The sequence below is a fragment of the Rhea pennata genome, chromosome 7, assembly GCF_028389875.1.
Source record: "Rhea pennata isolate bPtePen1 chromosome 7, bPtePen1.pri, whole genome shotgun sequence".
Classification (NCBI taxonomy): domain Eukaryota; kingdom Metazoa; phylum Chordata; class Aves; order Rheiformes; family Rheidae; genus Rhea; species Rhea pennata.
In genome coordinates this window covers 6,950,158-6,963,650 of record NC_084669.1, presented here as the reverse complement: position 1 = coordinate 6,963,650, position 13,493 = coordinate 6,950,158, and the positions used below count along the sequence as shown (strand labels likewise).

Below are 13,493 nucleotides of genomic sequence, written 5' to 3'. Positions count from 1 at the left end.
CGCTAATAAGTGCACACAAGCACACACAGGTAGAAATAACTGAAGTATCAAAATGATGCGCTAACACTACCATGTAGTTGGAAGTGCCATAAGTAAGCAGTTTGATATAACCTAGTCCCCCACCACCCACAACAGGGAGAGAATACTACTGCTCTTAACAAAGAATAAGAAAAATTATTTTCTTCAGATTCCGTCTCTAAATCCCTCCTCACCTTTGTGACCAGTTTAAGTTATTGTTGCTTCTCAATACCAAGATGTTGCAAAAACCTCCCAGAGCAGGGCTACAGCCTAATGCTCAACTTCCTTTCTCTAGCTTCTAGGAAGAGAACAGACGTAATTGCTAACTCTTGTAACTGAAAACCAATTGATCCATCCACAAGCAGCAGCAACAGTACACTGTTATTCACTTGTTTATTAAGGTTTAAAAGTAAATTTGCTTTGGGCACAAAGCTGTTGATCTCCAAAAAGATAAAAACAGTTGTTACTCATAAACCACTCTCTACCACTGATTTTTATCTACTGCAAACACCAAGAATTATGAGTTTCAGGACCTGTTAATTTATTTTCATCACTAAAGACACTTAAAGTTCATAAAATTTAACATTCTTCTAAACACAAAAAAAACCACACAAGCAGGATGTTTCCATGGCACTGAGATTATATGTCAGAAAACCCAGGTCTATCCTACTAGAAAAGACAGTGACTGCACAAGGACAGAAAAGCTGTATTTTTCAAATTTTACTTTTTGCAGTAGTCTCATGCAGGAACAAGGACAGCATTCTCCACCACCACTTCCTCAATGGCAAGTAGGTATTATCTGCATCTTTTCGTATTTCGGAAGCTCTTCTAAGTAAGATGCTGCATCTTTGCTTGTTATATTTAGTTAAGTAGTTTTACACAGAGTAAGTTCTCCTAAACCTCCTTACCAGCAAGCGCCAGCTTTAGGCTTTACAAGGAAAATAATTAGGTTATGTTCATATGGGGTCTACTTCATATTATTTCATATGGGTCTACTTTCTTTTGATGAGCATCAACTTGACAAATACGTGCAAGCATGTATTTCACATAAACATGACTGTGTTTGTACATCTGCGTACCGTATAATTTTCAATAGTATTTAACAGCTCAGAAGCACTCTAGATATTAACATACTTTTTTTTTTAATTTCCTCTGTCCAAAAAGTTGGACAAGTTTGCCCAAGTCAAGTTCACTTACACAATACTGCGAATAAAGAATTCTCAGCCTTGTTCACAGATACTGTCCTTTTTTTTTGTCGTTTTGTTCAGACAAATTCTCCCACAAAAAAAACTTGGTATCCAGAGCTCATTTTGCATCTTCCTACCTTCAACTAACCAGCACAAGGATTGGGGCCTTTTTAACCAGTAGAAGTTTGAGCAAGATCGAACACTAAGAAATCAGTGCTTCACTTTCCCTATCTGCTAGTCATCTTTTGACTGGTTGTTTTAAATGGAGTAGGAACATCTTCTTAAATCAAGTGAATTTGAAATGTAATTATAGTCCTTCCTGAATACAACTTCAAAAAGAAATGCCAGCTTCCAGGCTTTGACAGAATGATAAGATTCTATAAACAGAAGTCTCGGTGCATGAAAAAACATACTAACAAGTTTCCAGAGCAAAAATAGATGTTATTCTTTCCCTCTAACTCTAGTTCTCAAACTGATTAAACTGATTTTTTTTTCTAATATGTGGAGTGGAGAGCACGTTTCTTCATGCTGAAGTGGCAGCTACATCTCTAAGAGACATCCAAGAACTCCATTTTTGTACATAAACTAAAAATTCAATGACTAATTTCCTAAGCACATCTACTCAAAGCCTTAATCTTTTTCCCCACAATACACCTTTCTGCTGAACCAAATCTACATTCAAGTATCAGAAAATAGTATCTCACATAATGGAAGAGTATACCCATAAGTAAAGGTATAAACACACCCAGATATATATACTGTTTTCCTATAGCCCTTACACTTCTGAAAATGAAATTAATAAATCCACATCTATTCAGTAAGCTAAAAGAATACGTGAGAAAGACAGAAGACAATACAATACTACAGCTTTCCCAGGACTTCTGCAGTACTACACCACACGCCATGCATCTTCAATTATTTTCCAGTAAATAACCGAATTTCCTAATTAGCAAGTTTAGACATTTATTTAGACATACTTCTACTTATTTTAAAGGCACCATTATCTAAGATCTAACAAAATTAAATCACAGTTAACAGTTCATAAAAGTCTTTAGAGTAAAACATATGCTAAACAACTTAGTTTTAAGAAGTGAAAGTAAGACTGAAATGAAATCCAAAAGGTTAACAGTGCTCACCATATATAGCAACAAAGCAGGCAGCAGCTTTATTAGTTCAATGTATTTTTCTTTTGATTTCTGCAACCACCACACAGGTAGGGAAAAGTAGGAGATACCAGAATTTTTTTCCCTCACATCACAGTACTTTTCCTTTCATTACAACTTTATAATTCCTATTTGATTATCATAATAACAAGTCACAGAAAATGAATTATATAGCAAGACAGTTCTGAAGATACTAATATCCTAAGAATCTGACTATATAGGACTTTTGTTTTCTCATTAATATACACTTTTTCACTGCCTAGAACATGCACATACAATTAAATTGAGGTCTTGTGATAGGCATACATTACCACATTTCATGACATTCTTAAATCTCTCTAGCATAAAGTAAAGCATCAGCTCCACAGGTTGCCATTTCTTGTTCTCCTGCTCTTTTCTTGGTGACTTGATCTGCTACAAGGCTAAAAGCTGTTAGGAGGTTTTCCAGATGACAGAAACAAGTTGTTACTAGAAATCATCATTTCCCATTCTTCCAGAGCACAAGATTCCCTAACCCCAGGACATAAATCTTGTTCACTCATTTCTCTCCCAGGATGCCCAGGTTCACAGTGACCCCAAAACCACAAAGCCACCTTCCTCTAGCCTTTCACTGAAGAAAACAGAGCATTACCACCTAAATAGAAAGAGAAGAGAAATACACCTTAACTTGGTCTCTGTATTGCATACAGATAGCAACTGCTTCAGAAAAGAGATGCGGGGAAGCTGGATGAAAACAGAGACTCAGCAGGGCCAGCATACCACAATGTAGGGTGTAAGGCTAGATAATGAATTCCATACAGTTCTGAAGAACTATCATACTGCATAAAGCACCTACCATTGCAGTATTGCCAAGGTGTTAGTAAACTGCCCGTCACTAGTGCAAACATTCTCCAATTTAAACTCCAAGACTGATTACCTCAGCCTTTGCTATTTGTCCTCTCTAAGAATAACTCTGCCAATACCAAGATCCCTATGCCTACCCGAACACACACTGATGTCAGCAGGGCTGCAGGCAAGCACAGAGGTTCACCACACGGAGTTAACTACACGAACACTTAAAGGGAAGCTTATCACTAAGCATATTTTATTTGCATTACTCCTTCAGCTTTACAGAGAAAGGGCTGTCAATATTAGGCAATTCACTAACTAGTTGGGAATTCTATAGTACAGCATGACAATATCCTGTATCATCATTCTCTGACCATGCCATATTCTTATACACTGCTTCTCCAACATACAGGGGCAACCATGACTTCATAGAAAATCATGCTAAAAAACACAGCTGAAGTGTGCCATACTCTTTCACACAGAATAAAAGAAAATGCATATGTTGTAACAAAGGCTCAACTTCAAAACATTTTTTTACCAGTAACTAAAAACAAAACAGAAAAAAGCCAGCCTTCCTCAATATGCCTTGTAAAGGAATGTATTTTTAAGTCTACTAGCCATTTGTCATTTTCTCCCTATTTGCTGTGGATTTCTACAATACCTGAAAAAATGGCAGCTTTCCAGACTCTCAATTTAAGAAAAAGTCAGTAAGTTTACTTACGCATTAGGTTGTAAATGTGCTTTTCTGCAACATGGTCCGTAAACAGCTTTATAAGGTCATCTTTTAAGTCTCTGTTAAGCTTGGTTTCTATGTAAAATTTATTCTGGAAAGACAGACAGAAGCTTTTACATTTGGTTTTCATAAATTAGGTAAACGCTTTCCCCTGAGTAAAAGCAGTTCAAAATTTTAAAACAAATTATTTGACATGTAAAGCGCTCTACTTCGTAACTGCATTTTTGTTGTTCAGAATTGTTCTATGCAATAAAAACGTATTTAGAATTATGAATGCACATGCTACTGTTCATACTAATGAAACTACTTACATACTTTGAGTTAACAAAAAGAAATATGCCTAGAAGGCCTATGGGAATACACTTCATTTTAGAACTTCATGAACACTATAATACCAAAATAGGACATCATGTTTATAACAAAATAAACATTTTACTAGTGTCTAAAAATGATTAAGTCATTAAAACAGGTATATTGCAATAATAAATCATCAGTAGAGCTAGCTGCTTTTGTGCTTCATTGACAACCTCAGAGGATCAAGAGTCAAAATAAATTAAAACAATTGCAGAAATCAGTGATATATACAAAGTTATACAAAATTGAACTATGCTAAAATTTTTAGAATTTTATTACCTCGACCCATTTGGCATTAATAATAAATTCTTTTCTTCACTCCTCAGAGGAAATTCTATTGGTTGATTCCTTGAGGAGTTTTAAACATAATATTATATTTCATGTTATTCCTCAATTCCAAGTCTGCAATAAATAGCAAGATTTCCTGTCTACATTTCATTCATAGGTGGGTTTTAGATACTGAAATAAATAGCTGTCTGCTATCTTTACAATACTGATGTACAAACAGACATATTGACTTCATTTGGACAAGATATATAATAAAAAGTTAACTAGACATAGTAACAGATCAACTTAAGTGTGCTGGTACATTATTTTTGATTATCTGGAACAGATTTATTGGTTGTAAAGAGGAGTTTAAGGGAAAAAAGCTTCTCATAATTTAAATTGAGTCTTCTTCTGAAGCATTGAGGAATTTAAACAAATAGAATACACCCTCAAAAAGCTATTAGAACAATCTTTATTTTTTTTCCTCAAACGCATACTCTTAGCCATTACCAAAACTACAAACCTATTATAATAAACTTGCCATTCAGAAATCATGTACATATTCAAAGAAAGTATTCAGCATCAACTGCTGTTATTTTATTTTTAATAAAAACCAAACCTGTTAAAACAAAGGCATTCTTAGGGTTGAATCATACCCCATCAAAGCTTAGGTTTCCTTTGCAGCAATGAACAAAAATAAGATTTTTAAAAAATTTAGCAACTTCCCATTGCCAGTTCTCATTTTAGCTACCCTACTATATAGCCTTTAATAAAGGGCTCAGTTGTTTCCCCCTCATCTGGGCCTGTTCTTTGTAAAGATATTGAAGGAAAGACTCTACAGACAGAGCTACTTACATTGTGAGAAAAAGACTAACTTCATTTTTAATATTTTCTTGTCAAGGGTTAATTATCTTTGCAACAGAAATTCATTAAAAAAAAGTGGTTGTACATTAGAACAGGTTGCCTAAAGATACGGGCCTCCACCCTTCCAAGATATTCAAAACCTGACAGGACATGGCCCTGGGAAGTCTGCTCTAGCTGACCCTACTTGAGCAGGGGGTTTGGACCAGATGATCTCCAGATACCCCTTCCAACCCCAACTGTTCTGTAATTATATTACTCTGTGTAACAGCACTTCGTAGAAGATGCACTGGAAAAATTCTTTCAAGTGCTAAGCAACACACCATAATTTAGTCTTTCACCATACTTAGTTTCCTAAACCATTTCTATCTTGAGCTTTGAGTTAGTACTATCACATAGGCATTGGTGCAACATACAGGAATGACCACAGTATCACAAGGCAACAGTCTACTGATTTGATCCAGAATTTGACAGTGTTAAATTAATGCACCTTCTAAGCTGACAGATGAGATGCACCCAACTAAAGAAATAACTAACTCCATTCCTTTCCAAGCATCATATCCTTCTTGCATGCATCTCGCAACATGCATAAGCAGCGACTCTTCTGCAAGACTTGAAAAAGCATATACCTTGAGTTTTATAACTAAACAAGCAACAAAAACAATTTTAAGGAGGAGAGTTACAACACAGTAGTACTCGTACACAGGAAGAAGTTATACTTGAAGATTTAACTATGAAACCCTACCTAAAATAAATCCTTTGCTTCCAGTCAACAGCGCTGAAAGGAGACAGCACAAGAACTGTAGCCTTCTCATTCTTGTTAGGAGAAAAGTTGGCAGACTTTTCATATAAGATGTCACTACCTAAGCCATATCAGTATTACTTGGAAAAATGCATCAAAGTCACTTAAAGGCTTACTAGACAGGTAGAAAGATAAGCAGGTATCAATACCCGAGAAACTCAGGTATGGTTTAAGCCTTTCTTCTAGAAGTCAGCTCATTGTACAACAATCTGACCAACACTGAAGACATGATTGTGTTAAGGCCATTAAGAGGAATGAAATATTGAAATCTATTCAGCAGTTACACCTTGTCTAGCCAAAAACAAAGGTTTTCATCATTATCATGAACATTCTCTTGGATGTTACAAATACTGCAGTCTTAACTGCTGAGGATGGATTTTGACCAAGAACCTGATAGATGTGAGCCTTCTATAAAAATATACATCTGAACAGCTTATAATTTAGTATCCATTTACAAATGCAGAGAAGTATGAGGTCACTTAAACATCTGCCTGCAGTAAACAAGTTGAGCACATACAGGTGGTGAAACAACTGGCATCTAAAAAAATGCCTGAATGCAAGAAAAAAAAAATTAAAAAAAATAAAAAAAAAAAAAAAAAGATTCTTCCTACTTTCCTACTTTTTCCCAGCATTTCAAAGGAGGAAACAGGGGAAAAGTCTGTAGCAAATGGATTCCATTCTATATTAACTAGATAAAGAGTAGATTAGAGGGCACCCAGTTCAGGAAGAAAGCCAAATTTTTCTTTCAAGGTAACAAATCTACATGGTTACCCCGTACTGAAAGACCATACCAAATTACTTGGTTTCATGTACATCTACTAAAACACAGATTAGCTTTTTAAAGATACTGCTTTCCAAGTTTTTGGAACCTATCAACAACAATCACTTCAAAAATTTAATAAGATTTAAACAGATTTTGATTAAATAACTTTTTTATTCTTTTTAGTTTATGAACAAATATTTCCTTTACTCCTTATTTCTGAATGATGCCAATGCAAATACTATTTCTGAGAAGGTCATAACCCAAACTTATGTTATTCATTACAATAAAAAGGCAATAAAAATCTTGGCACTTTGACAAAAACTATGTAAATAATAAACCTCAGAGATATAGAAGACTTCATATATTCCAAAATCTGCAGGACAAACAACTATAGCTAATGGTTTCTGAACTTCTGCAAGTATGCCTGACAGAGCTAAGAAAACAAATTTGCTTCATCCAGTCAATGCTCTAGATTGCCTGACCAAGTGACATAGACAATAAACAATACAGACTACTTTTCTGTCTGTAAGACAGAAAACATTATCAGTCTTGTCTGAATCAGTGCAGTTTGGAGGAAGAAATCGTCGTCTTTGTAACGTAGCAAAACTATCAAGCCATATAACAAGCCAATAAGCCATCTCTGTTCAAAAAATATAAATAATGATCTAATTACCTGGGAAGACCTTTTTCCAATCAAAAGAAAAAACTTTTCCCCCTCCTGAGAAGGAAGTATCAGAGAAAACCAATTGTAAATTACTCAATTTAAAAGCACTAGTTTACCTTCCTTTACCCATAAGATGTGATCATAACTGTTATGCAGGTAGCAAAATCAGGCATTAATAAAATTCTACATGAAAAATAATTATAGCCACATTTTACTCTTCACTTTCAGTTAACATCTTGTGTATGGACATACTTGAAAGAATTTTCTAAAACTTACCATATATATGAAAAGAGGCACAATGCTCTGCAATGCTCCCATATACTGTCCAAGAGCTATGTTAAATCTTTCAATATAGAGATCTGGAGGGCTGGCCTGCAAGAAACCGTAAAAAGCAGGTTTTAATTTGAACAAGAGAAAGATCTGGAACACCATGGGCTATGCTTTCACAGCAGAACTCCAAAAACTAGAAAGTATTTGATCGATTAAGTCCACACAAAGCAAGCCACACATTATTCCAGAGTTTCTACTATAACTCCCTCCAACAAAAATGGTTTTTAATAGCAACTGGGTTTTGCCACTAACTGTGTGTCAGTGCCTAGCAAATGGCATATCCAATATTAAATGGTATGCCTATAATAAGTTAGCATTTAGCATAAGCAAATCAAAACATTTAAATATCACACATTTTTGAAAAGTTCTATGTCAAGTCTAGAATCCACAACCAAATTTGAACAAGTGCTGTGGGGTGTGCACTCAACCCTTTTCTAAGCCAGCAGGGTGATATTAAGCTGCTGCTTAGCATCTGAGCTGGCATACAGCACATCCTCCAGCCCCAGAAAGCACTGTCCTTCACAGAAAGTATTTCTAGGTGTTTGCTGGGTCACATAAGGCAAGACAAACATTCAGAGATGTTGAGCTGGAGGGACTACAAAGCAACGCCTCCAAATAATGCTCTGCATTTGGCATTCAAATCAGGCCCACTAAGTCAACTACAGTCCTCCAATGGATAGCCTTATCCTACAGCCCCAAGTAAAACTTTGCATTTCAAACACTAAATGAGTCTGCTTTACGATTGGCTTTGCAAAGACCACAGTGACAGCACTGCTATGTTCTGTATGAAATACCATCCTTCCCAAAGAAGGAAATAAGGCAGCTAGAAAAGAACTATTTTCAGCGATCTCAGTTAAATGGACAAGGTAACCAGGAAAATGGGAAGCACTAACCACTGCTTTTTTCACAGACATTTACTTGGAAGGAAGCAGACAGAACATTCAGGAATGCCGACGCACACCCAGAGTAGGGAGCAGAGCTGCAGAAAACAGTATTCCTACAGTATCTGCATCTCTGTCTCAACCTACCTGCATACAGTGCTCTGCCTCTGTCTCACCTCCTTCTCCCTTCCCCCTACCTTTTTTTCTTTTTAATTTGGTGGGAGGAGGGGGGAGAGGAAGAGGGCGGATGGATGGAAAAGAGGGCCACATGAGCTGCCCTACTTTCTACTGTTGGTACACCTACCGTCACCACCTCACACCCCAGGGCAAAGCATAGCTTGCTTGTAGGAATCAAAGTTTGTCTTCCCTTGCACTTTTTCCTCTCTGACAGTGCTAAGCAAGAGTGTGAAAAAAAAATCAGCAGCAACTAGTACCTAGCAAGAAAACATGCTGAAAGATTTTTCCTCAAGCCAAAACATACAGTATTTGGTGTTGAAAATACTCTAGACCAACTACATCTCAACTACCTCATCACTAAGGAGGTTCTTAATTCTTTATATGGACATTTATCAGGGCACCAGAGGACAATTCAAATTTACACAGACATTTTGCTCTATGAAGCATTGTGAATTTATTTTTTTTCCTTTACATTAGCTTCTTTTACTTCCCTCCTTAATGATCTTAATTAATATGTGGGTAAGATTAATTTTCATAGTATATACCTAATGATACAAATAGACATTTCAGAAAAGAAAGCAAAACTGGCAAAGGAATAAAGAAGATTATTTCATATGCTGTTGCCCAAGGTTATATGCGGCTATTGCTTATCTTGATCATAAGCTTTTAATCTTCTTGCAGATGCAGTTCTCAAGGGTGGCCAAAGTATAGTTCAAAATGCCATTAATGTATAAAAGCAACTACCAATTCCAATGGCTCCCTTTCATATATAAAATATATCTATTATTTGCTGCAAATAACATTCCAAGAAATCTGCATTTCTAAGCAGCATGTATTCCTGCCTCTTCTCACTCTTGCTCCACTTTCTTTTTAAACTTCAACTTTAAAGTATGGTTGTACCAGCTTGTCAAGACTTGTTATATAGTTTCTTAAGATTAAAGAAAAAAGGAAAATTCTGCTTCAAAGAATGTGTCAAACTAAAGGTGACAGCAGTCTGACACAAGAGGCTGATCTTCCTACACTGAGAAGTTACACTCTCCATTAGAGGAGACAAGAGCTATCTGAAAAGTATATGATTTAGCCACATTCACAAATTCTATCTAACAGAGTAAGCCTGGCTTGCCACTGCTGTTTACAGGAGCCTTTAAGATTTTATTTCTTTTTCCCCACTGAAGATGAAAATACACTCTTCCTTCACATCAAAGTCCATGTCATACTGAGTTTAACAGAATAATTTTAAGAGGAAACAAGAACTGTACACCACACTGCCTTCCAATAACAATATCAAGACTTCTTTGTTTACTAACTACTGTAAATTTACACTTTATCAAGGACCACCTATAAGTTGTTGACTACCGCCACCTTATAACCGAGCAGAAAACAATTGTTCTAGGTCAAGACCAAAACACGTAAGACCAAGCTGTTTCAGGGAAAGCATTTACTAGTATGAGGTAAATACTTAGCCTTGGTCTTAACCTCTAGAATGCAAAATTATAGTGTTAACTGCTTAATAGATATGTTATGGGTTTTTTTTTTTTTAACATTTTATTCTCCTAATAATCTTTCACAGCAAGCCTCACTGCTTGACAGTCAAGACCTTAACAAGAAAGCACTGAACAGGCATTTCCACTTGTTTCCAAATAAAAACTTGACAAATCAAGCCCTCCTCGTTTCTTGCTTGACCTGTAAGCTAATAAAACAGACAAGCCAAAGAGAATTCAAGTACAGTATTTTCAAAGTTTATATATGAATTACTGTAATCTGTGTGGAGAAAACATAGCTACCTCATTGCTCTCATTGTCTTCTGTTCAATCTGCTACTGCATGGCTGTTCAAAACTGCTAGACTGAAATTAATTTTCTTTCTCCACATGTCTGTATTCATATTAATAAAGACAATCACTAGAGTGGGGCTAACTTTATATATACTACTTACATTTTATAAACTAAAAAGCAGTGCTTAATATCAAATCTACTAAAAACATGCTGTCATGACTACATAGATGTTGCTAAAATTTTCCTATTTAATGACCATCGTTAAAGTAGAACTCGCAGGTAAAATCTCTATATATTCAGTTATAACCATCATTAAAAAAAAAAAAAGAAAAGAAAAGAAAAGAAAAAAGTAAACAAGCTTAGGTTGAAAATTTTCACTCTTGGTCTTCATCCAGAAAAGACAACACATTCATTCAGCTGTTTTAACTAAGAGGAAAAAAGGTATCACATTTGCTTCTTAAAAGCCACATCTGTAAAAAACACTCTTCTTACCTCAGGGTCTGTATTAAAGTAGCTGTTCAAACACAGAAAGAAGAACATACCGCTAGCCTAAGGTTTTCCAGGAAGGAAAAGGATCCTTCACCCTCCATACTGAATCAAACTGACAGCTAGGTTTGTTCAAGATACTCTATTATGGGCGACAGCTTAAGTCCTCCCCTACAATTGCTCTCACCTGTCATTCATAGTGCTAAGAACAGTTTTCTAGCAGCAACTCTATAACGCATCTGCTCACAGAAACTGTGAAAGTTTGGTCAGATTTCTCAAATTGTGATGGATTGCATTTATCATCTTCGGCTTGTTGTTGAGAAGACTTCTTTCCTAGTATGACTTCCTATGGCTGCTGTTAAAAGTTAATGTTAAGGACATCATTTACCCTTCTCACATACCACACTGGACATCTCACAGCACTGAGACATGAGAAATACCAAAAAAACACATTTGAGAGAGGATGACATGGAAGATATAGACACCTTCAAACAGAAGAAATAACTGGAGATCCAATATACTAAATCACTTTCTCTGATTTGAAATCCAGTAACTAGTCATTCCAATTAACTTCTGAGCAGCAAACTGAACTATATATGAAAAAGGTGTTGATTTTTCAGTTTGAGAGTTCAAAAATATTGTTTGAATATCATGTTTTGATTCACAATATGAAGGAACACCAGAACACAGGCTGCTAGCTCAAAACAACTCAGAAGTGGCTCACGAGAAACAAGGACAACTTTCTTTGGCTTGTAAGTAAGTGTTTGAGAAACTAACACATCTCTGAAGTACTTCAGAGAGGAACTAATTTCAAATTTAAAGTTAATTTCAGTATTATTTCTGTGCTACAAGAGATGAGACATCAGTTCCTGAAGAAGGCTTTTTATTTCTCATTTGGCTAGCAAGCTGACACACAATAGAGTAAGGATAGGCTTCTTCACGTGAATGGTGTATATAATCTGGCCTTACATAGCTACATTAATAAAGTCTGATCTTAAATTCATTAGAAATCTGATTAACTGAGATTACACAACAAACAGAAGCATAGATGATCCTGTCAAACATTCTGTCATACAGTCTGGTATAACTCTTCAATTACAATATACACCACTATATAAAGGTAAACATTGTACCTTAGAAGGAAAGCAAAATATATCTACAAAAAGATTTACAGCAGAATTACCTAAAGGAATGACCATCAAGAATCAATGTGACAGGGCAACCTGATACAGAACACTGTACAATCAGGAAGAGTTCAGTTTCATCACTCACTCAAAGCACTATTTGGTCACACTTTTACACCACTTAGACTATATGCAACACTCATAACAGGGTAAACATCACAAGCGTCTTCTAAGGTTTATACTTTACCCCTTCTGTAATCAGAAGAAATAGTGAAGGTTATACAACCATTTCTAAAAGATTAATGAGCACAAAGAGCAATCCAAGGCTCGGAAGCCAGGCCTCTGACAATTACTAATCTGATAAATACAATAAGGCTATCAAATTAATATTTTAAGACAAGATGGGGAAGGAAATTACAGTTCCCTCACAATTGGATGGTGGAACCTCATAGACTCAGAGGGAATAAGTGGAAGGTAAACATGAAACACAGAATGGAAAAGAAAAAGAACAGAAGAGGTAAGGAAGGAACAGGTTACCCACAACAGCTATGCTGCCAGAAATTTCTGGGGAAAAAAATACGATCAACTGAGTGATATGATACAAAGCACTCTATTGCTAGAGATTTGACAGTCCTCAAGGCTAGGAGAGAAGAATGGTTTTTACCAGACTACAATACTCATCCTTCCAAGTAAAAAATGGCTAAGGAGGTATTGTTATACTTCTAGACATACAGAATTCAGGTGTTTTACTTCTACTGCTTCTGTTTAGTTTGAACTAAACATCATTCAAGCAGATTCATATTTTTTACTTAAAGAAAGACTAACTCTCACATATTAACTTCACTGAATATAGGAATTGCCTACAGTTAATGAATGCAATCTTTTCTCTTCTGCTCTAAATAAAAAGTATGCAAAATGACAGAACAACTGCTTTTCTGCTCCCAGTCACTTCCTAAAGAAGTTTATTCTAAAATTAAAATATTCATCTGCAATTGCACAAAAAGGCTACTATTATCTGGCACTAGCTCAACATGTCAGTGCATTTTGACATTTAAATGTCTTGAGACACAGGAGTAATCTC

At 35.8% G+C, this 13,493-nt stretch overlaps 1 protein-coding gene across 1 annotated transcript in view; it reads right to left on the bottom strand.

Moving 5' to 3' along the window:
• CACUL1 (CDK2 associated cullin domain 1) overlaps positions 1-13,493 on the bottom strand; it is a 42,576-nt gene that overhangs the window by 14,375 nt on the left and 14,708 nt on the right. Inside the window, exons 4-5 of the mRNA XM_062580573.1 lie at positions 7,917-8,012; positions 3,918-4,020 (exon numbers count right to left, since the gene is read on the bottom strand). Of these exons, the coding sequence (XP_062436557.1) occupies positions 3,918-4,020; positions 7,917-8,012 (199 nt within the window). The remainder of the gene's footprint in view (positions 1-3,917; positions 4,021-7,916; positions 8,013-13,493) is intronic.